Here is a 26,209-nt window from a genome sequence, read left to right as displayed (position 1 = left end):
TGCAAGGAATTCCACAGTTATGAGACCCAGGGGACGGATGCGTGTGGCCAGTAGGCAGTGTGCTGGGGGTGGGTGGGTGGCGCTTGCACTGCGTTAATTAAATCCGGACTCTGTTCTCAATCTTCCTTTCCTTTCTTGTGCAGTGATGGAGAGCCGAGCCATCGTGGACAGCCTGCAGAGGTTCTCCTCACTCCCCGCTTACCTTCCCACGAGCTTCCACATCTCTAACGCAGAGGAGTCCTTCTTTCTTAAAGAGGCCAACCAGGACATCACGCGGAACTCCAGTCTGCAGACCCGGGTGGAGTCTTTCTTTATCTACCGAGCCAGGAGACCCCCAGTTGTCAATGCCAGCTATGGTCCATTTTCAGTGGAAAAGACAGTCCCCTGGGAGCTCATGCTGACTTCTACATCCTTTGGCCACGTGGGCCAGTTTCCCTTTAATTGGAAGGTGAAAGCCCACATCCTCGATAGCTCCATTTACTCCAACAGACCCAAAGTGCAGACCTTGTTTTATATCACTGGGATGGGCTGGGCTGATGGTGACCCTGTGGAACAACTACCCTGTGTCAAGATGTTTGCTTTCCCCGAGGCCAGGGAAGTGGCGGCCAGCTGTCGGCTGCAAGGGACCCCGGGGCTGTGTGTGGCCGAGCTGGAGCTGCTGCCTGAGTGGTTCAGCTCCGGGCTGGACCTGGAGCCTGAGGAGGAGATCCCAGCCCTGCTCGGCGGCACGGCCATGGAGCTCTTCTTCGCGCTCTACCCGGCTGATCTGGCCGGTCAGTGTCCCCCTGGAAGAGGATGGCAAGTGGGAGAATAACATCCACTCGGGTCAGGACAGCCCCCCGCCGGCACCCCCAGCCCGGGAGAGGATTGGGAGTGTCGTGGTCTACCCGACCCAAGACGATCTGCGGTGGTCCCTGCTGAACCTGGATGAGAATGTCGTCCTCTCTGTGCCTCTGAACCTCATCCGGGAAGGGGACACAGCCACCTTTGGTCTCCCCTGACTAGTGCCTCCGTGGCAGACCACTTCACTCTTAGGTAAGAGGCCCTGCAGGGTTGGATGGGCTGGAAGTCCACTGTTGGTCCTCAGTGAATTGTTATTCTATCAAGTGGTTGTTGATTGTAAGTTTCCTCCACCACAGTGAGGAAACTTACAAACATAAGACCAGTGCAAGCCAGCAGACTAGACAGCCTCAAGCAGAGCATTTGGGGACGGGCTCTGGGCATCTCTGTTTTCCAAGCTCTCCCTAACTAATTCTGTCATGAGGCCAGGATTGAAATATCTGCTTGGAAAGCAGTGATTCAGGCTGTGAGGTCCAAGTGTGTCCCTTTCAGGCTCTCATCTGATATTCTGAACCTCTCACTTCCCTCTTTGATGTGTGAGGTAGAATCCCAGAATGAATGCCCAGAAGTGGACACCTTGTAAATGAATTTCTAAATCCATAAAGGAGTTTTCTGAGACAATGTCTCCTGCCTTTCAGTTTTTTTTTTTTAAATTATTTATTTGGCTGTGCTGAGTCTTAGTTGGGACATGCAAACCCTTAGTTGCAGTGTGTGGAATCTAGTTCCCTGACCAGGGATCGAACTTGGGCCTCCTGCATTGGGAGCATGGAGTCTTAGTTATTGGCCCACCAGGGAAGTCCCATCCTTCCTCTTAGTTTTTAATCAGTAAAGAATCCTTTGTCAAAGTAAAGCAGCTGCTGTATCTGTATGATGAAGACTTGGTTTTAGGATTGCAGAAAGTGGGGAACTTCTCTGAGCTGAAGGTACAAATCTGTCTTTAGCTTATTTTGCTCACAAAGGTCCCTGGGTAGCAGTAGAATGCATGGCTCTGCTACGCACCGGCTGTGTGCCCTGGGGCAATTCACCCAACCTCTCTGGGCTTCAGCTTCCTCATGGGTGAGATGGGAATAATGACGGGATCTATTTCCTGGGGGTGGTTGTGAGGATTACTCAAGTTAATCAAGTTCTTAGAACAGTGCCTGGTGCATGGAGAGTCTTCGTTGAATGTTAGGCTGTGGCTGTTTCCTCATCCCCAGATCTGAGCTGGTAGACATCTAAACTGCAGTGCAGGTGGGGCTTCGTTTTGCTGGATGCAGGTGAGGAAAAATAAGAACTAATCATGAGTCCAGGGTGGTCCTTCTGATTCTGACGGAGGCTGATGTCCCAGATCACACTTGTCTGGAGGTGTCCTTGTTCAGAACCCGCCAAGAGGATCCCAATACTCTGGTAGATCCCAAATGGGTTTAGCAGCCTGCAGGAAGTAGGGTTCTTACTTGAAGCCCCTTGAGTTAGTCTTGGTGGTAAAATTGATTCAGAACTGGGTGTGGACCCAACCCTGTGCTATTCACTTCAGTGATGGGGCTGGTCTGGTCTAAAACCCAGCTCTTGCTCTGCAGAGATTCTTTCAATGCCAGGCAGTGCCAGCTGCTCACTATAGACCAAGAATGGCATAGGGATGGCTTCTGCTCTCCTGCCACTTACTCTCCTAAGGCAGACATGACCAATCAACTGCAGCACCTAGTACTCCCTCTGCCATGGCAGACATTACTAATATACTGCCACATTGAGTCCAGGACTCCACGCAGCCCCCACCAATTCATGTGAGGGAGAGGGTATGACATTTCAGACTAAGCTTATTTGCCATCTTGGGTGTAGAGAGAATGTTATTGAGTGAGAATTTCAAGGAAAGGGAGAGCAGATGCCCTGGTGGTTGGGAAAGTCTGGGAACCTGGCTGAGAAAAGCATTTCAGGCCAGCACAATGGCGCACACAGTACTAGATAGCTTTCACTGAGAACTTAGAATGCTCCAGACCACATTCTAAGTGATTTACATTCCTTCACTCACTGAATTTGACAACAAACAACTCAAGTAGGCAAGTATCATCATCCCCATTTTTCTGAGGCACAGAGAGGTTGAGTAACTTGCCTGAGCTCACACAGCTAGGGAGTGGTGGGTGTGAACCTACTGGTGGGCAAGCTGTAGAGCCTGTGCCCTTCACCCCCACAACTGCCTTTCGAAGACAGGAGGGGGCAGCTGCCGCACCTCCCAGACTGTGCATGGCTCAGTCATGTCAGAGCTGAGGGTCAGTTTAGGGAGAGAGAAGCTGCTGAGACCGGAGGAAGATCCAGAATGTAGAGGCTCCTGAAGTGGCATCTTGGTGCTAAGTAGAAACCCCTCAAGTTTTCTGTTGCTCACAGAAGTTAATTTTAGAGCTGAATGAACTCTAACGTGCTGACTGCCCTGAAAGGTCAAATCATGAACTGTCAGCCTTCAGGAAATATTAATACTACCCAGGAGCCTTTAGTTGTGGGGCCTTGAAACTGTCCCAAAGGAGAAGCACTTAGTTTAAAGTTTGTAAACTGATGGTCATAGCAAGTCTAATCCAGAGATGTGTGCTGGTTTTTTTTTTAATCTCATATGGCATTCCTTAAAATATTTAAAAGAGTTGACAACCTCTGACAATAGGGAGATCTCACATATCATTTTCTTGGAAGGTTCTGAAGATTTGGTAACTTGGCTACAGTTGGCTGTAGTTAAGGAGTGGCTTCCCGCTTTAGATGGATCATGCATTGCCTGGCTCACTCCAGTCCCCACCATGCCCGGCCCATTGCACTCACTTATCTGGTTCTTGTGAGCATTTTGAAACTCCTGATATAGTATTGGAAAAAGGGGAAAACAATGCTTAGAAGAGGGGCTAAATTCTAACCTCTGAAGGCAGACATCACCGACTCATTCACTGTGGGTGTCAGGGAGACAGAAGTGGTCAGTGAGTGCATCATAGGAAATGAAACATCAGGGACTTCCCTGGTGGTCTGGTGGCTAAGACTCCACGCTCCCAGTGCAGGGGGCCCAGGTTCCATCCCTGGTCAGGGAACTAGATCCCGCATGCCGCAACTGAGGCTCCCTCATGCTGAAATCAAGACCTGGCACAGCCAACTAAATAAATGTTTTGAAAAAGGAAGTGAAACATTCCTCCAGCATCACTGGTATTATTTAGTGAATTAGTTGCTTCATGTAAAACAGTTAGAAGAGTGCCTGGCACCTTGTAGGTGTTCAGTAAGTGTTTATAGATACAATTATTTACATACTATAATTGATGCTATTATGTTTAATTCATATGATTAATTGATGCTTTTAAATAATTATGTGTACTGTGCCAGGCTCAAATTGTGTCTCTCATGTGATCACAGGCAGCATACAAAGGATTCGTGTCCATCTTATGAATGTGGAAACTGAGACTCAGAGAGGTTAGGTGTTACCTGTTGGAAGCCGTGCAGTGGGGAAGTGGTGGGGTTGGTGTGTGGGTCTGCATGCAGGAGTTGAAAACACTCTTTTGGATGGTTCTACTTGTCTAGGTGGAGACTGAGCTTTACCTTTCAGATCTTGCTGGGTCACCATCTAGAGTTTCTTGTCGTCATGCTTTCCTACATATGACTATTGTTTCTTTCTGCTTGTTTGCTTACAGAAGCTTTATTCACATGTAAATTATATAGTGAACTTAATTTTAAAAACTGGTGTATCAATATCAATTACATTCCTATACAAGGATAAAATTCTAATTTCTTTATTGAAGTATAGTTAATTTACAATGTTTTGTTAGTTTCAGGTGTATAGCAAAATGATTCAGTTATACATACATACCTAAATACATACACGGGGCTTCCCAGGTGGCACCAGTGGTAAAGAACCTGCCTGCCAGTTCAGGAGTCTTAAGAGTTGTGGGTTCAATCCCTGCATCGGGAAGATCCCCTGGAGAAGGGAATGGCAACCTGCTCCAGTATTCTTGCCTGGAGAATCCCATAGACAGAGGAGCCTGGCGGGCTATAGTCCATGGGGTTGCAAAGAGTCAGACAGGACTAAAGCGACTTAGCACATGTGCACGCACATACATACATATATATGTACATATTCTTTTTCAGAGTTTTCCATGATAGGCTATTACAGGGTATTGAATACAGACGACTTATTTCTTTTTAAAAAATAACATCTATTTATGGCTGCGCTGGATCTTCCTTGCTGCAGACGGGCTTTCTCTAGTCATGCAAATGGGGGTCCTCTTCATGTGGTGTGCCTGGCAGTGGCTTCTCTTGTTGCAGAGTTCAGGCTCTAGGCCTGGGAACTCTGTAGCTGTGGCTTGCAGGCTCTAGAGTGTGGGCTCAGTGGTTTTTGGCACAGAGGCTTAGCTGTTCTGAAGCACATGGAATCCTCCCAGGGATTGAACCCGCATGCCCTGCATTGGTAGGTGGGTTTTCTTCTACCGTACCACCAGGGAAGTCCGACTATTATTTCTTACACTGAACTTTATGGCCAGAGAAGAGTGAAAGTGAAAGTCACTCAGGAGTGTCTGACTCTTTGTGACTCTGTAGTCCATGGAATTCTCCAGGCCAGAATACTGGAGTGGGTAGCCATTCCCTTCTCCAGGGGATCTTCTTAACCCAAGGATCGAATCCAGGTCTCCCACATTGCAGGCAGATTCTTTACCAGCTGAGCCTCCAGGGAAGCCCCAGAGAAGAAGGCACTAAAATTGTGGAAATAAATGAAGATCACCTAGATGAGAACAGAGGTTATTTTTCCAGAGCTTGCTTTTGCTAGGGAGTCAGTCACCAGCACTGACGTTTGGCAAAGACCCAAGAGCAGACAAGGAAGTGGGAAAGTTCTGTTCTGATTGTCAGTATGGGGAAGCTGGAGGGGCTCCCGAACAGTGAGCATCTTATGTGACTAGTTTGGGAAACATATTTGGCTTTTTCTGGCTGACCTCGAATTGGAAGCAGAGGCTGTCAACAGGGAAGCTGGCAATCGTGGACCAGCTTCAGGCCTTTCTGGGCTGACTATTGCTGAGGCTGTGGTTTGGCATTTTGGCTTGGTTGCTGCAAGGTTGTGGGTCAGACTTTTCTTGTCATAGATGGTCTGGCTATTGTCTTTTTGTATATTCAGGCTCTTAAAAATAAAACACTGTTTTCAGGCTGTAGGGGATGTGTTATTTCCAAACATAACTGATTGTCTGTTTTAATCGTGTCTTTTATGAATGAAATGTGACATATTTTATTCTGGCTCAGATGAAACCCCAGGTCAAAGTGTGAATGTGCACAAGATTCACTGAGATAATTTCAGAATTGAAGACGTATGGACAGGGGACAGGTGTGTGCAATTTTCATGTGTTACATTGCTGTTTCTGACTGCATATTGTATTGGGGCCAGTCTGAACAAAAGTTGAATTGGTTGTTCTCTAACACAGATAGACTCTGTTAAACGCTAATATCTAAAACTAACCATATATTGAAAAGCCTTTTATTTATTTGTTATTTCAAATTTAACGTTGCAGAGTTTTCTTTCTTTCTTTTTAAAAATATTTATTTATTCGGCTGCATTGGGTCTTAGTTGGGGCACACTGGCTCTTCATTGCAGTGCCCAGGGGGCTCAGTGGTTGCCACACGTGGGCTTAGTTGCCCCACAGCATGTGGGATCTTAGTACCTTGACCAGGAATCGAACTGGTGTCCCCTGCATTGGAAGGTGGATTCTCAACCACTGGACCACAAGGGAAGTCCCTAAGACCCTGTTAGCAAAGGGTTAAAAAGTGGGGTTTGGAGGGTTTGTGGGCTGCTAGGCTGGATCCAGGGTAAGTCTTTTGAACCAAGAAAGGCTGACATATTATGAAAGTTTTCCCACTCCATCTGTAATGTCTCCAAGGCCGAGAGTGATCCTGAGAAGCTTTATCCTGATTTATGAAAATAGCTCTTTCTCGGCTTTCACAGAGAACCTCCCAGGCTGACCTCTCATCCTGCTAGGCAGTGGAGCCCAGTGGTTAAAACTGTAGACTCAGGGGCCAGACAGCTTAGGTACCGGGTGCCAGCTGGGTGACCTTAGGCAGGTTACTTAACTTCTCTGTGTCACAATTTCTATGACACTTAAAGCTGTTTATACTTTAAGTGGCTATATATGAAGCATCAGCTTTGCTCAGTCAGATTCTTCGCTTTCATTTGTTGCCACCACATGCTTCTTGTTGCTCAGGCCAAATGTCTAATCACCAGATTGACTTTTGCCATTCTCTGATACATACCCCTCCATTTGAGCTATCAGCAAATCTTGAGTTTTCTCTAGAAGTGATGAGCTCCCAATCAGTAGAGGCATTCAACAAGAGAGGCTGTCTCCCGGGAGGGGCACTTCTGGGCAGGTTGACAGGCTCTTCTGCAGTTCTTCTGGGTCATCCACACTTACATGTCTGGTAGGATTTTCCTGTATAGTATCCAGAATTGAACTCCCTCCATGTCAAGCCAGGGTCCTCTCTTGGCCTCCTGACAGGTCTCCCAGCCTCCACCTTTGCCCCCTGCTGTCTTGAGCAAAGCCAAAGTTCTCCTATGGGCCCATAGGCCCAACATGATCTGACCTCCCCTGTGGCCCCCTGCCCTGCTCTGATTTTTTGGACATACTTTACCATTTATATTAATGACATAATATATCACCATTTATGGCTCACCTCTTCCTGCTGGAATGTGAGGCCTCTGAGGGCAGGGACTTTTGCCTTCTTTGTTCTTTGATGTGCACTAAGGACCCAGGGTACTGTCTGGCACAGAATAAGTGCTCAAGAAATATGTTTTGGGTGAATGAATGAGTGAATTTGGAAATGTTGTGAAGCACTGTTCCTGGATGAAGGGTGTGAATTGTCAAGACTGTATGAATTCATGGAATAAATAAATAGGAATTTCATAAATACTGAAGGTTGGGACACTTGGAGATCTGCTTCTGGCAGAGGTTTTGTCTTGGCTACAGTGTGAGAAAGGATTAATCATTTTTCCCTTTTTAAAAAAAATGATTCTATTTATTTATTTGGCTGTGCTGGGTCTTAGTCGCGGTACCTAGGATCTTTAGTTGTGGCATGTGGGACTTCCCTGGTGGTCAAGAGTGGTCAAGACTCTGCACTCCCAATGCAGGGGGTCCAGGTCTGATGCCTGGTCAGGGAACTAGATCCCACATACCACAACTAAAAACTCTTCGTGATGCAACTAAGGATTCGTCATTTCTAGTCGAACTGTAGGCAGTGCCAGTGTAGTCTAAACCTTGGTAATTCACACATCCCCTTTAGGATTTTTTTTTTGGTCATGTCAGATGCTGCCACATCCTGCCATCGTAAGTTAAGTCATATCCACGTGCCTTTGTGCAATTTTTATTTGCTCTTTTTCTTTAAATGAAATCACTGAAAACTTACATAAACACATTTAAAAGGATACCTTACATCAGTCACCATAAATAGAAATCAGTATTATTTGTTTACATGAAAGAGTATTATAAAGATAAGTCACAGTAATAACAACAGCAAAGAACACAACACTGCTAAGTGCTGAGTCATCACCTGTGGAAGCAACCTGAGGTTGGATTTCTGCTTGAAAGGAGGTTTAGCACATGCTGCAGAGAGGTGATGGCCACGGAAACTTTCTCCCGTACATCATCACAGATCCTGGAGGGGATGACTGTCTCCCTCTGTGACTTCTTGCTATTTGAGCCATGTCTGTGCGACACCAGGACCACCTGCAGACCCAGGACCAGGCTTTGGGAAAACTGGCTGCTGAAGACTTTCTCATCCATGGGATCAAGGAGACACCAGGAAGTATCACCTCCTGGTCAGCCTCTGTCCCCTCCATGGAGGTCCTTTTTCTCTGTCATGGATATCACTTCCTGTCTACACCACTTCCTCAGGGACTTCTTTTGTACCTAGTATTGCTAATATATGTTCCAGGTTGAGAATGTCAATTACCTCAAAGCTTTCTAGATTCCCTGACTGCAGAGACCATCTTCCTTCATTTCAGCACTGGGCAGAAGGGAGATCAGAAGTGTCGGAGGTAGAAAATGTAGTTGATGACTATGGGATAGGTGAGCCTGCAGGCTGAAATCTAGCTGTTATTGATGGAGCAAATATTTTGTGATCACCTATTAGTTGTCGACCTTTGGTTTGCTTTCCTTTTTCCTTTTGAAAAAACCACACATGCTCCCACCTCTCAAGCTCATATTTTCCAAGGAGGAAGGCAGTAACCAAGCAAATAAACTAAATTATACACATTAAAACCCAAGCTAAGGGCCACAAAGGAAACAAACAAAATGCAGTATATTCAAACTTCATTTCATTTATTTTAATTTTGTAAAAGCTTTTTGTCTTGGGATGATTTTAGATTTATAGGAGAGTTGCGGAAAACACAGATTGTCCCTAATGCAAACATTTTTTTACATAGCCACAGTGTGCATATCAAAACCAGGAAATTAGCATGGCTGTAATATTGTTAACTAACCTACAGACATTATGAAAAAGTGCCTGCTGTTCCCGTAACATCCTTTTTTGGCTCCAGGATCCCACATTGCCTAGAGTTGTTATAGCTCCTTAGTCTGATGAATTCTGGTCTTTGGTCTGTGTTTTATTTTTGCTTTTTCTCTCTTTCATGTTTTTGATGAATACTGACCAGCTATTTTCGACAGGGTTCCTCAATTTGGGTTTTTCTGGTATCTTCTCATGATTAAATTGAGGATGTGTGTATTCGGTAGGGATCTCAATGAAGTGCTTGTCCTTCTCTCTGTTGTATGGGAGGCATGCGATGTTGACATGTCTCATTACCACTGATATTTACCTAGGTTACCTTCTTAAAGTGGTATCTTTTCAGTTCCTCTACTACAAGTATGATTTTCCCTTTTGTAATTAGTAATAATAACATCTGGGAAGATAATCTGTGACTGTCAACATCTTTCATGTACTTTTTGCCCATGAATTTTAGCATCTGTTGATGATTCTTGCTTGCCTCAGTTCAGTTCAGTTCAGTCACTCAGTCGTGTCCGACTCTTCGCGACCCCATGAACTGCAGCACGCCAGGCCTCCCTGTCCATCACCCACTCCTGGAGTCTAGCCAAATCCGTGTCCATCGAGTCAGTGATGCCATCCAACCATCTCATCCTCTGTTGTCCCCTTCTCTTCCTGCCCTCAATCTTTCCCAGCATCACAGTCTTTTCAAATGAGTCAGCTCTTTGCAGTAATTTTTAAATAAATGATTCAGAAGTGAATATTACAAGAGAATCTTGGCTCTTCTTGATCACTTATTTGTATATTTGCTTGTTTGTGTATTAAGAAGTGAGCCAGAAGCAATTAGTCATTATAGAAGCCACTACACCTTTTCTGCTGAAATGAAAGATGCTCTATGCACTTAGGCGGTTCAGAAGGTTTTGAGATGACTGCCATTCACGCTTCCCACTGCTGGGGGCCCAGGTTCAATCCCTGGTTGGGGAACTAAGATCTCATTAGATGCGTGGCATGGTCAATAAAAAGAAAGAAAAAGAAAAGTAAAAAAAAAAATCTCAGTGCTTACTTTCACACTTAAAGCAATAGCAACCTGGGAAGATTTCCCTGGTAGTCCTTTGGTTAAGACTCCACTGCAGGAATGTGGATTCAAGCCCTGATCAGGGAATTAAGATCCCACATGCCTTGCAGCCAAAAAACTCAAAACATAAAGTAGAAGCAATATTGTAACAAAAATTCAATAAAGACTTTAAAAAAGATCCACATAAAAAAATCTTAAACCTTAAAAAAAGCCCAATAGCAACCTGTTTGGTGAAATTACCTCAGGTGGTGCCCCAAATTCAGGCTTTATTAATTTTTTTCCCCAAAGGAAACTCAGATTTCCCTTGAGGAAACTCTGCATAGACACAGATGCTCTGCATCTGGCAATGCCAAAGCACAGATCAAGCCTAGATTTCAGCAAAACTTAGAAAGAAGGTAGGCAATTATTTCCCCAATAAACCCTAACCTGCCCAGAGTGTTTAACTAGTTCCAAAAGTCATCGGCTGAATTCAGTGAGTGAATTTCCATTGGTGCTCAGCCCCATCTCTACCTTGCTTTCCATCCCAAGTTCACTGGAGTCTGGGAGCTCCCATGGAGGCTGGTAGGGAACAAGTATAGATGTCACAGGCTTGAGGAGTCTAGCTACAGAGGGGTTTTTTTTTTTTTATTTTTTTTTTTTTTTTATTTTTTTTTTTTCATTTTTATTTTTTTTTATTTTTAAATTTTAAAATCTTTAATTCTTACATGCATTCCCAAACATGAACCCCCCTCCCACCTCCCTCCCCATAACATCTTTCTGGGTCATCCCCATGCACCAGCCCCAAGCATGCTGCATCCTGCGTCAGACATAGACTGGCGATTCATTGAAAGAAATATTCTTTAAATTCTATTCAGTTCAGTTCAGTTCAGTCGCTCAAACGAGCCTGACTCTTTGCGACCCCATGAATTGCAGCACGCCAGGCCTCCCTGTCCATCACCAACTCCCGGAGTCCACCCAAATTCTTGTCCACTGAGTCGGTGATGCCATCCAACCATCTCATCCTCTGTCATCCCCTTCTCCTCCTGCCCTCAATCTTTCCCAGCATCACGGTCTTTTGAAATGAGTCAGCTCTTCACATGAGGTGGTCAAAGTATTGGAGTTTCAGCTTCAGCATCAGTCCTTCCAGTGAACACCCAGGACTGATCTCCTTTAGGAGACTGATCTCCTTTAGAAGATCTCCTTTAGGGCTTTTTTTTTAAGGTTTAAGAAGTCTTTATTGAATTTTTGTTACAATATTGCTTCTGCTTTATGTTTTGGTTTTTTGGCTGGGAGGCATGTGGGATCTTAATTCCCTGATCAGGGCTTGAATCCACATTCCCAGTGGACTGATTGGGTCTCCTTGCAGTCCAAGGGACTCTCGTGAGTCTTCTCCAACACCACAGTTCAAAAACATCAATTCTTTGGCACTCAGCTTTCTTTATAGTCCAACTCTCACATCCATACACGACTACTGGAAAAACACCGGATGGACCTTTGTTGACAAAGTAATGTCTCTGCTTTTTAATGTGCTGTCTAGGTTGGTCATAATTTTCCTTCCAAGAAGTAAGTGTCTTTTAGTTTCATGGCTGCAGTCAGCATCTGCAGTGATTTTGGAGCCCCCAAAAGTGAAGTCAGCCACTGTTTCCACTGTTTCCCCATCTATTTGCCATGAAGTGATAGGACCAGATGCCATGATCTTAGTTTTCTGAATGTTGAGCTTACAATTTTAAAAAGTTTCACACATAGGATTTCATGCAATAACCCATTTCCCCTCTAAATTGTCCCTCCCCCACCCCTTTCCCCATGATCACCACTAGTTTGTTCTCTGTATCTGTGAGTCTGCAGGCTTTTCTTGTTGTTATACTCATTAGTTTGTTGTATGTTTTAGATTCCACATATAAGTGATATCATACAGTATGTATCTTTCTCTTTTTGACTCATTTCACTTAGCATAATGCCCTGTGAATCCATCCATGTTGCTGCAAATGGCAAAGCTTCGTTCTTTTTCATGGCTGAGTAGTATTCCACTGTGGATCTGCACCACGTCTTCTTTATCCAGTCATTTGTGGATGGACACTTAGCTTGCTCCCATACTTTGGCAATCATAAATAATGCTGTTTTGAACACTGGGGTGCGTGTGTCTTTTCAAAGTAGTGTTTTTGCTTTTTTCAGGTATGTATCCAGGAGTGGAATTGTTGGGTCACATTTTTAGTTTTATTTTTAGTTTTTTGAGAAACCTCCATACTGTTTTCCTGGTGGCTGCATCAATTTACATTTCCAACAACAGTGTGTGAAGGTTCAGAAGAGGATTTTTTTTAAATTTATTTTTTTCTTCTCACCACCAAAAACTTCGCTTCCATCCATTATTAAATAGATGAACCTCTCTACCCATATCCCCCTCCTGCCCTCCTCCCCTCTGGTAACCACTACTCTGTTCTCTGTATCTATGTGTTTTCACTCATATGTGGACTATAAAAAACAAACAATAAATGAACAAAGCAAACAAAACAAAAACCAACCAAAGGAGATTTTGACCTGTGTGGATTGCTTTATCTTAAGTTTGGAAAAACTGGAGTGTACCTAGATTAGGGTGGTGGCCAGAAAGTTGGTGTACACTTAGCTTGTGCCAAGCTACATTTAGAAGTTTTGACTGCCCTTGGCAGTCATGTTAGGAGGTTGAGGTGGTTGTTTTCAAACCTGTCTTATAGACTAGGAAACCCAGACTGCCCTCTCCTCTCTGGAACATACTCCTGCTTGTGGGCATAAGGAGGGTGGCAAGTGCCAGCAGTATCAGCCACTGCTTCCCTGTGCCACGTATTTGTGGTGGGGCTGCTTGTCTGCAGGTGGGCTGGTGCATGACCTTCCATGACCTTGGTACCCAGCCTCAAGGCCTTCTTCCTGCTCAGGGTTGCCCTATTTCTGGGAATTGCCTTGCCAATCAAAATACTCGCAGGGTGTAGCTCCATCACATCCAGGAATGTATTGTGCATATCATTACCAGTTTGGCAGCTGAAACTTCATTGGTTAATAGTTTCTGTATGTGTGTGCATGCATATGTGTCTCCAAATCTGGTTTGGTCTGCCCAGTGGCAGGCATTGGGCAGAATCTAGACAACAAAAGAGAGAGACGGGGCAAGATAGCTAGTCCCTCTCTTTGCCCTCTGGCTAGACTGTGGTTTGCTTACACCCCTTCATCTGTTGCTATAGCAACTGTTGGCAGTTCATCTCCTGTAATTCTGGATTTTGTAAAGTAATCACTCTCTGCTTTCATCCCTTTAGACTAGGGGTGATAATGGTAGATACACAGATCCACCTTGTTCCAAACATACTTATAGAATTTCTGACAATTGAGTATCAATTTTCAAATTTAAATTCATTAAAGCAAAATAAATTTAAGAATTCAATCTCAACTGAACAAGGGTCCCCACTGTTGCCAGCACTGCCGTACTGCACCATCCCTAGGCATCCTCCTCTGCTCTGCCCATGTGTCTGTGAATAGTCCCCTCCTGGGACTTGCTGGGGACAGTGGAGAGTCAGCTGGTGGGCTCATGATGAAGGAAGATTTCTGGATGCTCCTTAACTGCCTTTGAAGGTTTGCCTGATGTGCTACCCTCAGTGAAAGTGAGAATCTGGTTGCCATGTTGTGAGGGCCACTCTCCTCTTCAGACATTTAACCCTGTGAAGGAGAGCTAGGAGTTTTCATGCCTGATAGTGTTGAGGGGGCCTGAGCCAAATGGGGTTGGCCATCACCCTGGGGCTGTCCCATTTTTTATGTTTCTGATTCTGAGTATCAGTACCTGTGTGTGTCAGGCAGACATTGTGCCAAGTGCTTGCCATCCATCCATCTTATTTTTTCTTCCTTTCCTCACTGAGTACCACCCCCACTTGTCACATGAAGAAGCTGAAGCTCAGGAGGTTACGTGACTTCCTTGAGGGACAGGAAGCCATGAAGTCAGAACTTGAACCCAGGTCATTCCATTCTGAGAATCTGAGCCCCTTGCTGCTATTCTCAGAGAGGCCACATCTTGAGATGACATGGCAGAAATATCTGTCAGAGGAGAATGGATAAATAATGGATAAATAAATAGCTAAATATTTATATAGAGAAATACTCTACAAGTATGGAAATGAATTCATGTTATAATTGTTGAATAAATCTCTAAAATCTAAGGCTAAGGGGAAAAATTTTGCCAGCTCAGACTTACAGTGGGATGCAGTTTTAAAAACATGCAGTGCATTTCTGTTTGTTGTATGTAAATCCATTCGTATGTAGTCTATGAATAAAATGTGTGTGTGTGTGTTAGTCACTCAGTTGTGTCCGACTCTTTGCAACTCCACACACTGCAGCCCGCCAGGCTCCTCTGTCCATGGGATTCTCCAGGCAAGAACACTGGAGTGGGTTGCCATTTCCTTCCCTAGGGGTGCATAAAATAAACTTGAACATAAGAAGCACCAGCACCAAGAGAGGTGGGCTGAAGGCAGGCAGGGAACTTCGGCTGTATCTGTTTTGCGTGTTAATATGGTTGGTGGGAGTTACGGGTGTTTTGTGTTCATTTTTTCTTTGTGGGCTTCCGTGGTGGCTCAGATGGTAAATAATCTGCCTGCAATGCAGGAGACTTGGGTTCGATCCCTGAGTTGGGAAAATCCCCTGGAGAAGAGAATGGCAACCCACTCCAGTATTCTTGCCTGGAGAATCCCAAGGACAGAGGAGCCTGGCGGGCTACAGTCCACGGGGTCATAAAGAGTTGGACACGACTGAAGGACTAACACTAACTTATTATTCTTTGTACTCTTTTAGGTGTTGGAAATATTTCATAATTATGCTTTTGCTAATATTTTATATAAAAATTCAGACATATAACATAGTTGAAGGAAATTTATAGTAAGAATCCACATGCCAACCACTTAGATTCTGCCATTACTATTTTCCTGTTTTTGCTTTATCAGGTATTGGTCCATCTGTCAATCCCTCTGTCCATCCATGAATCCATCTTATTATTTGATGCATTGAAAAGCACACTGCAGGTATTTATTCACACCCCTCTAAATAGTTCAGTGTGTGCATCATTGGCTAGAGTTCAATATTCTTGTGATTTTGACTGGGATTGCATTACATCTATAGGTTGCTTTATGGAGAACTGCCCTCTTAACAATATTGAACCTTTTGATACTTGACCGTGATATATTTCCCCATTTATTTACTGTCTTTATTTTCTTCAGACATACTTTATAATTTTTAGTGTACAGGTCTTGTACATCTTTGGTAGCTTTATTCTTTAATATTTTATTTTTAATGGTATTATAAATGGAGTTGTTGATTTTATTTTCATTTTGACATTTTTTATTGCTAGTCTGTACAGATACAATTAACTTTTATGTATTGAACTTATATTCTGCAACCTTGCCAAATTCACTTATTTGTGTTTTTATCCTCAAAATGTGTCTCCTGTAGACAGCATATAATTGTGTCTTGTATTTTTATTTATTTTGATGATTTCAGCCTTTTAAATAGAGAGGCTATTCTGTTAATATTTAATGTGATAACTGATGTGGTTAGATTTGAGGATCACCGTTTTATTATTTATTTCTATTTGGTTCTCTTATTGTTCCTCTGTTTTTCTTTTTCTGTCTTTTTGGGGGATATTTGAATATTTTAATGAATTCTAGTTTCACTTTTCTATAGGGTAAACTCACTTGCATTATACTTTTAGTGGTAACTTCAGGGATTGCAATATGTACATAACTTTTCACAGTCGACTTTAAGTTCATGTATCATTTCCCATAAAATATAAGGGCTTCCCTGGTGGCTCAGTAAAGAATCTGCCTATAGTGCTGGAGGTCTGGGTTCAATAACTGGGTCAGGAAAATCCCCTGGAGAAGAAAATGGCTACCCCCTCCAACATTCTTGCCTGGAGAATTCCATGGACAGAGGAATCTGACGGGCTACAGTTCATGGAATCGCAAAGAGTTGGACATGACTGAGTGATTAACATCACACACACACACACACACACACACACACACACACATCCCATTTCTCATAAAATATAGATAGATAGTAGGTTCATTTAACCACCTGTGCCCTTAAAAGCTAAAGTTATTTTAAATAATTACATACAAATATGTTAAAAACTCTAGAAGACAATATTATAATTTTTGCCCTAAATAATTTTGTGTATCATAAAAAATTGAGGAAAAAGCAAAAAGTAAAATAGCTTTTTGCACTTATCCAGATGTTTACTATTTCTGATGCTCTTCATTCCCTTCTGGGGGTCTAAGTCTTTACTGGTGCCATTTCTATTCAGTATATAGGACTTCTCTTGGAAGTTTCTGGTAGTGCAAACCTTCCAGCAATGAATTCCTTTTATCTGAAAATGTCTGTATCTCATCCTCATTCTCAGGGAGTATTTTTTGCTACTTATAGAATTCTGGGTTAGCAGATTTATTTTTTTCCTTCAGCGCTTTAAAATGTTTCACTCTTTTTTTGTCCTCCTTAGTTGGGAGTGAGAACAGCCATGCAGGGCATTGTTTTCCTGTAGGGCATGTGTTGTTTTCCTTTTGCTTGTTGTGTCTGCCTTTCAGCTGACACAGTATGTTGAAGCTCAGCTGACACAGTATGTTGAAACATGACCTTCTCATGCTTGCCTTGCCTTGGGTTTGTTGTGTTCTTGAGTTTGTGCATTCGTGTCTTTCATCCACATTGAGAACCTTTCAGCTTTATTTATTGAAATGACTTTTCCTTTCTCATTTTCTTACTCCTCTGCACATCAATTATGGGCTATAATTTAGATCATTTGGTATTGTCTAAACAGTTGCTTTTCTCCTTTCCTTTTCACTTCTCTTCTTTTCACAGCTATTTGTAAGGCCTCCCCAGATAGCCATTTGGCTTTTTTGCATTTCTTTTCCATGGCGATGGTCTTGATCCCTGTCTCCTGTACAATGTCATGAACCTCTGTCCATAGTTCATCAGGCATTCTACCTATCAGATCTAGTCCCTTAAACCTATTTCTCACTTCCACTGTATAATCATAAGGGACTTGATTTAGGTCATACCTGAATGGTCTAGTGGTTTTCCCTACTTTCTTCAATTAAAGTCTGAATTTGGCAATAAGGAGTTCGTGATCTGAGCCACAGTCAGCTCCCGGTCTTGTTTTTGCTGACTGTATAGAGCCTTTCCATCTTTGGCTGTAAAGAATATAATCAGTCTGATTTCGGTGTTGACCATCTGGTGATGTCCATGTGTAGAGTCTTCTCTTGTGTTGTTGGAAGAGGGTGTTTACTATGACCAGTGTGTTCTCTTGGCAAAACTGTTAGCCTTTGCCCTGCTTCATTCCGTACTCCAAGGCCAAATTTGCCTGTTACTCCGGGTGTTTCTTGACTTCCTACTTTTGCATTCCTGTCCCCTATAATGAAAAGGACATCTTTTTTGGGTGTTAGTTCTAAAAAGTCTTGTAGGTCTTCATAGAACCGTTCAACTTCAGCTACTTCAGCATTACTGGTTGGGGCATAGACTTGAGTTACTGTGATATTGAATGGTTTGCCTTGGGAACAAACAAAGATCATTCTGTCATTTTTGAGATTGCATCCAAGTGAAAAGAAGACAGCGAAAAGCAAAGGAGAAAAGGAAAGATATAAGCATCTGAATGCAGAGTTCCAAAGAATAGCAGGAAGAGATAAGAAAGCCTTCTTCAGCTATCAATGCAAATAAATAGAGGAAAAGAACAGAATGGGAAAGACTACAGATCTCTTCAAGAAAATTAAAGATACCAAGGGAACATTTCATGCAAAGATGGGCTCAATAAAGGACAGAAATGGTAGGGACCTAACAGAAGCAGAAGAATTAAGAAGAGGTGGCAAGAGTACACAGAAGGACTGTACAAAAAAGATCTTCATGACCAAGATAAGCATGATGGTGTGATCACTCACCTAGAACCAGACATCCTGGAAAGTGAAGTCAAGTGGGCCTTAGAAAGCGTGACTATGAACAAAGCTAGTGGAGGTGATGGAATTCCAGTGGAGCTAATTCAAATCCTGAAAGATGATGCTGTGAAAGTGCTGCACTCAATATGCCAGCAGATTTGGAAAACTCAGCAGTGGCCACAGGACTGGAAAAGGTCAGTGTTCATTCCAATCCCAAAGAAAGGCAATGCCAAAGAATGCTCAAACTACCGCACAATTGCAGTCATCTCACATGCTAGTAAAGTAATGCTCAAAATTCTCCAAGCCAGGCTTAACAATACGTGAACCATGAACTTCCAGATGTTCAAGCTGGTTTTAGAAAAGACAAAAGAACCAGAGATCAAATTGCCAACATCCACTGGATCATCGAAAAAGCAAGAGAGTTCCAGAAAAACATCTATTTCTGCTTTATTGACTATGCCAAATCCTTTGACTGTGTGGATCACAAGAAACTGTGGAAAATTCTGAAAGAGATGGGAATACCAGACCACCTGACCTGCCTCTTGAGAAACCTATATGCAGTTCAGGAAGCAACAGTTAGAACTGGACATGGAACAACAGACTGGTTCCAAATAAGAAAAAGAGTACATCAAGGCTGTATATTGTCACCCTGCTTATTTAACTTATATGCAGAGTACATCATGAGAAACGCTGGGCTGGAGGAAGCACAAGCTGGAATCAAGATTGCCGGGAGAAATAGCAATCACCTCAGATATGCAGATGACACCACCCTTATGGCAGAAAGTGAAGAGGAACTCAAAAGCCTCTTGATGAAAGTGAAAGAGGAGAGTGAAAAAGTTGGCTTAAAGCTCAACATTCAGAAAACAAAGATCATGGCATCTGGTCCCATCACTTCATGGGAAATAGATGGGAAACAGTGTCAGACTTAATTTTGGGGGGCTCCCAAATCACTGCAGATGGTGACTGCAGCCATGAAATTAAAAGACTCTTACTCCTTGGAAGGAAAGTTATGACCAACCTAAATGGCATATTGAAAAGCAGAGATATTACTTTGCCAACAAAGGTCTGTCTAGTCAAGGCTATGGTTTTTCCAGTGGTCATGTATGGATGTGAGAGTTGGACTGTGAAGAAAGCTGAGTGCCGAAGAATTGATGCTTCTGAACTGTGGTGTTGGAGAAGACTCTTGAGAGTCCCTTGGATTGCAAGGAGATCTAAGCAGTCCATCCTAAAGGAGATTAGTCCTGGCTGGGTATTCTTTGGAAGGAATGATGCTAAAGCTGAAACTCCAGTACTTTGGCCACCTCGTGCGAAGAGTTGACTCATTGGAAAAGACTCTGATGCTGGGAGGGATTGGCGGCAGGAGGAGAAGGGGACGACAAAGGATGAGATGGCTGGATGGCGTCACCGGCTTGATGGATGTGAGTCTGAGTGAACTCCAGGAGAAGGTGATGGACAGGCAGGCTTGGCGTGATATGATTCATGGGGTTGCAAAGAGTCGGACACGACTGAGCGACTGAATTGAACTGAACTGAAACAGTTGCTTGAGGCTTTATTAATTTTTTTTCTGTCCCTACTGTCTTTATTCTTGTTCTTTTCACATTGGGTAACGTCCCTTGACCTGTCTTCAAGTTCACTGAATGTTTCCTTTGTCATTTCTATTTGGCTATTAAATTTATCTAGTGAAATGTTATTTTCAGATGTTGTAATTGGATGTTTGGATGGAGAGGTGGAAAGGGCGGTTAGAAATGTGAGTCTGGAAATCAAAATAGAGAAAATAAGAATCTTTTCTGGAGATGGAAATTTAAGTCTCTGGGCAGTCAGATAATAACAATTGGAGCCTTGGGAAAAATGAAATTTTCTCAGTAAAAATCCTGAGAAGAAAAGAAGGCTTGTGACTGAGTCTTGAAGGACTCCAACATTTGATAAATAACAGCAGAGAATCTTCAGAAGAGCAGCCAGAGAAACAGCAGAAAAAATGTTAGAATGTGACATCACACCAGCCAAGAGAAGAGACAGAAAACAAGAGTCAACAGAAGTGAGTGCTGCTGAGAAATCAGGCACGGAAATTGGAAACTACCCTTTGCATTTTATATCTGGAAGTTATTGGTGACTTTAATATGATTAATGGACACCTAGGGATAAAAGCTAGATTGAAGGGGCTTGGATTAGTTAGAGATTCAAAGGGTATCTACAGGTAGCAGAAACCTCAAAGAACAAGGACCTCACCAAGACAGGAATAGATTCAGGGAAGGGCAAGAAATTCCACAGGTAGGGGTCCAGCTAGTGAATCAGGCTATCAGAGCATCGGGGACTGTATGATTCCCTTGGCCTTTCTCTCACTGTCCCAGGATGATTGCTGCAGTGGTGGCCGTCACGTCTGCATTCCATGCAGAAGGAAGGAAGGGGAGAGAGAGGGGCGAAAAATCATGTGCCCCCGAGTCTATCCCGCTTCAGGGACCTCTCCCAGAAGCATCAGTCAGTGCCTTTTGATTAATGTTCAATGGCCAAACTGTTCTCATGCTCAAATCCATCCCTAGTGAGTAGGGAATTGTAGGTGTTTAACTGGGCATACTGCCAGTCTCCTCACCTCAAATCAGAGTTTTCTTGATGAGGAAGAAATGGAAGATGGATACTGGGTAAGCAATTAGCAGCATCTGCCACCTGTGTTTTGATGAATATAGGGGACCTAGGGTATCAGAATTCTTTTCCCTAGAGCTAAGGGAGCCTGTATATGTTCAAATGCTGAAACAATGCTCAAAGTCTTGGTGGTTCGATTTCCCAGGGCCTGAAAGAACTTCCTGTGTATCTTGTAGATTTCTGAGACACAAATGGGTGTCCTTCTTACCTTCATTACTGATTTTATTTGAATTTTTGTTTTGTTTCTAAAAGTATTTATCTATTTATTTGGCTGTGCCGGGTCTTAGTTGTACCATGCATGATCTTTAGTGGTGGCATGTGGGATCTAGTTCCCCTACCAGGGCTCAAACTTGGGGCCCTAGCTCCTCCCACTCCACCCCACACTGGGAGCGCAGAGTCTCAGCCCCTAGACCACCAGGGAGGTCTCCCACCACTCACTTTAGGGTGGCTGAGAATTTTATGTAAAAAAATAAGTAATTGTGTGCACAGTTCGTCTGACCCACGGGATTCATTAATGTGAACCTGGCTCAGTTTGCTCTTTCATCGTTTTGTGGTTGCCTGCCAGTGACTTGGACAGTAAATAATTATAGAGAGATTCAAACGGGAGGTACTAAAGAGAGATGCAAACTGCACCCTATGATCCTTTCATGCTGTTTGGTGGAGTATTGTTTGGTGCCAACTTCATCGGATTCCCAATTAAAGTGTAGTGTACTCTTCATCTCTCTGTTGCTTCAGTAAAAAATTAAAAGATAGTCTCTACTTCCATTATGGTAAGACTGACTACCATTTACTGTCATTTAGATACCTTTCATAAAGCCAGGATGGAGAAAGAGAATGAATTATGTAATGGTATGACCTATAATCCACAATTTAAAGGTTAAATGGATGTTAAATCGCATTTCTTCCTATCTGAGTGGTCTAAGTCCACAAAACATTTTGCAGGAAGTTCACCAGCCACTCCTCCAAGTTCTTGGAGTATTTTATTCACACTTCTGATCAAGTCTTTATCCCAGAACATCGCAATTAACTGAATTTGTGTCAGTGTCTATGCTTATGCACTTCTGCGGTCGGGGACTGCTGATTTGGCAGCCTGTGTCTCTGGCAAGGACCGGCAGCCTGTTAGAGCTCATGAAATCTCCCTTGAGTCGAATTAAATTTGAAATTCAGAATAAGAAAACTTGCCACTTACCTCCAAGGTCCCAAGTAATGATTTTTCTTCCCTGACGACAATGCAGTTGCACCTGCTACTTCATAAATCCATGGGCAGTTTCCCTATCAATGGGAAATCAAACATCTTTTCCAGGATGCTTACCCTGGTGGGTTTAGCTGAAGGAGCTTTCTGCCTGCCCTTGAGGTTGGGATGTCAGGATCAATGTTCAGCGATGTTATTTCAGAAGGGAAAAATAGAAATAAAGATGCCCTTTTGCATCGGTGAGGATCACAGTTGTAGATATTTCATACACAGTACTTGAAATCCTGACTGGGTTAAATGGCAGGTGTAAAGGAAAATGGTACCTCTCCTGTTACAGATTTGCAGTGATCTTGATTGTGACCTGAGGAAGCAGGAAAGAATATGAGGAGAGTGGACTGAGTGTTGATAAAGACCTGGTCCTCTTCTGTCTGCTCATCTCTCACCTGCCTATACCTTCTCTTGGTTCCCAGAAACCAGCATGTGTACTTCCAGTTCAGAGAATTTTTTAAAAATAAAGTTAACCATTTTAATTTTTTAATATCTCTTTTTATTTATTTATTTATTGTGGCAGTGACATGTGGGATCTTAGTTCCCTAAACAGGGATCGAATCCCAGCCCCCTGCATTGGGAGCATGAAATCTTAACCACTGGACCACTAGGGAAGTCCCCTGGCATTTTCTTTGTTCACTATTCCTGGAATGGTGAACAGGACTGGCCCCTCCCCACCTTCTTACCTCGAATATCCCTTTAAAAAATTTGTTTATTTTTTGGCCTCACCTCCTGACTTGCGGGATCTTAGTTCCCCGAGCAGGGTTGGAATCCATGCCCCTGCAGTGGAATCCTGGATTCTTAATCACTGGACCACTAGGGAAATTCCAACCATGCTCCTGTGTTCCAGCCTCTTTTCTTCCTGGTGCTTATCATGTCGTGAAATAAGCCAGACTTATTTGTTCACTCATTTCTTGTCTGTTTCTCCCATACTGGCATGTTGGCTTCATGTAGGACATGTGCATGGCTTGTAGCTGGGGCTCAGTAAATGGGGAACAAACACACCTTGACATCCCAGATACAACAGTTAGCTTATGAGGGTGGATACCTGTTACGGACCTGATTGTGTCCCCACCAAACTCATATGTTGAAGTCTTAACCACTACCCCCATCTGATTGTATTTAGAGACAGAGTCTTTCAAGAGGTGAGGTGAGGTCATTAGCACAGACCCTAATCTGATATGACTGGTGTCTCTATGAGAGGAGGAGGTGAGGACACCAGACATAAATACAAGGGAAGGCCATGTGAGGACACACAGAGAAGCTGGCCATTGACAAGACGAGAGGTCTCCGAAGAAACCATCGCAGGTGGCATCTAGATCTTGGGCTTTGAAAGATCTAGATTTTCCGGAACTCTGAAAAGTAAATTTCTGTTGTTTAACCCCCTAGTCTGATACTTTATTATGGTACCCCTAGAAAATGGATTCAGTGCTCTACAGTGTGTGAGCTCAGTTGCTCATTTATGTCTGACTCTTTGCAACCCCATGGACTATAGCCTGCCAGGCTCCTCTGTCCATGGAATTTTCCAGGCAAGAATACTGGAGAGGCTTGCCATTTTCTACTCCAGGGATCTTCCCGACCCAGGGATCAAACCTGCGTCTCTTGCATCTCCTGCTTCGGCAGGCAGATTCTTTACCACTGCACCACCTGGGAAGCCCCCAGTGCTCTACAGTGGAAAACAAATAACTTTTAATACAATTAGCTGGAGATTCAGAAGTTTCTCACGTTCTCTGATTCTCGTCCTCTCCTTCATGACTCTTGTGTTTTCCATTCTGTTTCATGATCATTTTGAGATCTCAAAGACCGCAAATTTTTATCTTCAGGTTGGATTGATTTATTGAGGCCACTGCTTGATCCACCAGGATCTTGCTCTGAACTGTGGGTGTGAAGAACATTGTTAGGGCAAAAGAAAAGGTCTTAGCAAGACCTTCTTACTCCCCAAAGTCCTCTCCCTGGAGCCTCAGCTTTCTTAGATCAGAGATGATGTTTCCATCTAAATTCTCCTGGGGCACAGGAAATTCTTCAGGCTTCTACAGGATTCTCATGAGAATTTGCAGAGAGGTGAAGCTCTCAGCTCACTTACAAACACATTTCTTTCCTCGTGTAGATGCAGAAGGTGGCTGGTTTTAACCAGTAAATTAGTCCCTTGAGTCCTAGATGTTTCCTGCCAGGGTTCAACCTGAAATAGGGAAACACGTGGAAGGAGACCTCCTTTGGGGTTTCTCCGGGGTTTCAGCCAAGCCTTTCTAATGCCTCTTCCATTCCAGAACCCCCCTCCCTTCCCCCATGCTTCTCTTTCTTTCTAGCATGTCAGGGTGTCTTTACTCCTGCTTGGCATTTGTGTGTGTTGGTCCATTTGTCTCCCTTTGTGCTCATTGACTAATTGCAATTACGTGCTGTTCAAGAAAATGGAGAGCAAAGAAGAGACCATCTCCTTCAGTTTTGGTGGTTTTGTGTTGCATGTCGAGAGTTAAATTCCATTTTGTAGCAGGACTGGATTGCACAGCTGAACTCCTTAAGATCAGATATAACATTTCCATCACTGAGCAGGTTAATAAAGTCCCTAATAGGATTTGCTGACCATAAGAACGGCAGACCAAGTGGCAGAAAGGTTTTATTTATTTGCCATCTGTATGTAAATTTTGCTATTATGGAAATTGTGTCAGAAATTGGACTGCAACTGGATAGCACACAATGTACTGTAATATTTGAGCTGAGATACACAAAAGGCCACCTCGGTGTGGGTATGCGCGTATGAATAATCCAGCTCATTGTTGCTTTCTCTAAGAAACTCAGTCTCGGACTCTGAATCTAATCTGTGATCACCATGGACGGGCTTATTTAAATATGCCACAGTCAAAGACTAGGAGATGGGGTGAGTTTTCACAGGAGAAGGAGTGCCCGTGCCTTGCCTTATTCAACCTCAGAATCCAGTGCCAATCTTCCTTTCTGTGACTCCCCAGGTGACTATAAAGAGACCATTTCACTGCTAGAGGACGAATATTTTGGAGTTAATTATAGCTAGTCAAGGAAGAGAGGAACACCTCTTTGCTTTTATCCTGAAAGAAACTCAACTGACATAAAGAAATTAAATTGGGACTCAGAAATGTGGATGTCAGCTATGTTACATAATTAGCGACCTGGGGTGGGTGAGCAGGCAATGGCTGCCTTTAAGGAGCATACGTCACATTCTGTCACACCTGGTTTGAAAGTCTGACTGGCCAGTGCCTCTTGTTCCCATAGTAACGTTGGAGTCCGGAGAAAGTGGTTAGAATCTTTGGTTAGACTCACACGTAAATTCACTCACCTTCCACGGTCCCATGAGTTCTTAATTTTGTTGTTCCACTTTCTCCAAAGTGACCAGATTTTAGAATGACTTTTCCCTTTAAATTCATCTTAGATACCACCTAAAATCAGTCTGCATCTTATACTTTGGGAACCACAAATGCAGGGGGAAAACTATTTTGGCTACCCCCTGAGATGAGTGTAGATTTTCGAGTACCAAACATAGGTGCTTGGTAACATTAAGTCTGGGCTTTCCCGGTGACTCAGTGATTGATAAAGAATCTGCCTACCAGTGCAGGATATGCGAGAGATGTGGGTTCTATTCCTTGGTCGGGGAGATCCCCTGGAGGAGGAAATGGCAACACACTCCAGTATTCTTACCTGGAAAACCCTATGGACAAAGGAGCCTTATGGGCTATAGTCCGTAGGGTCGCAAAGAATCAGACATGACTGAGTGAGCACAACGTTGAGTTTACCTGGTGAGAGTGGATTCCTTCTGCATCTCCTTTCTATTGGATTCAGTCAAGGGGAGAGTCTCTGATGCCCTAGAGTCCCTTGCATCCCTAAGTGCTTGCTCATCTCCTTATTGGTTGACTTTGATTTTGTTTTGAACAGTGCGAGCCCACAGCCCAGGTTGGGAGCCTTCAGCAGGCAGCAGTGGCTGGCTAGAATTCAATAATGTTGTTTTTATTGTATTTATTTTAGAGATTTCTTCTCTTTAGGGAAAGTGATACTGTTTTTTTTTTTTTCAATTTAAGTGCTGATACATTGCTTCTTTCCTAGATAAATTTGTGT

At 43.4% G+C, this 26,209-nt stretch overlaps 1 protein-coding gene across 1 annotated transcript in view; it reads left to right on the top strand.

Moving 5' to 3' along the window:
- Positions 1-26,209, top strand: part of TMEM132B (transmembrane protein 132B) — a 403,125-nt gene that overhangs the window by 165,408 nt on the left and 211,508 nt on the right. The window contains 3 exon segments of the mRNA XM_027980250.3: positions 144-781; positions 783-987; positions 990-1,035. Of these exon segments, the coding sequence (XP_027836051.2) occupies positions 144-781; positions 783-987; positions 990-1,035 (889 nt within the window).

The sequence above is a fragment of the Ovis aries genome, chromosome 17 (assembly GCF_016772045.2).
Source record: "Ovis aries strain OAR_USU_Benz2616 breed Rambouillet chromosome 17, ARS-UI_Ramb_v3.0, whole genome shotgun sequence".
Taxonomy (NCBI): Eukaryota; Metazoa; Chordata; class Mammalia; order Artiodactyla; family Bovidae; genus Ovis; species Ovis aries.
The sequence above is the reverse complement of the archived record's forward strand: the minus strand, read 5'-3'. Positions and strand labels throughout refer to the sequence as shown.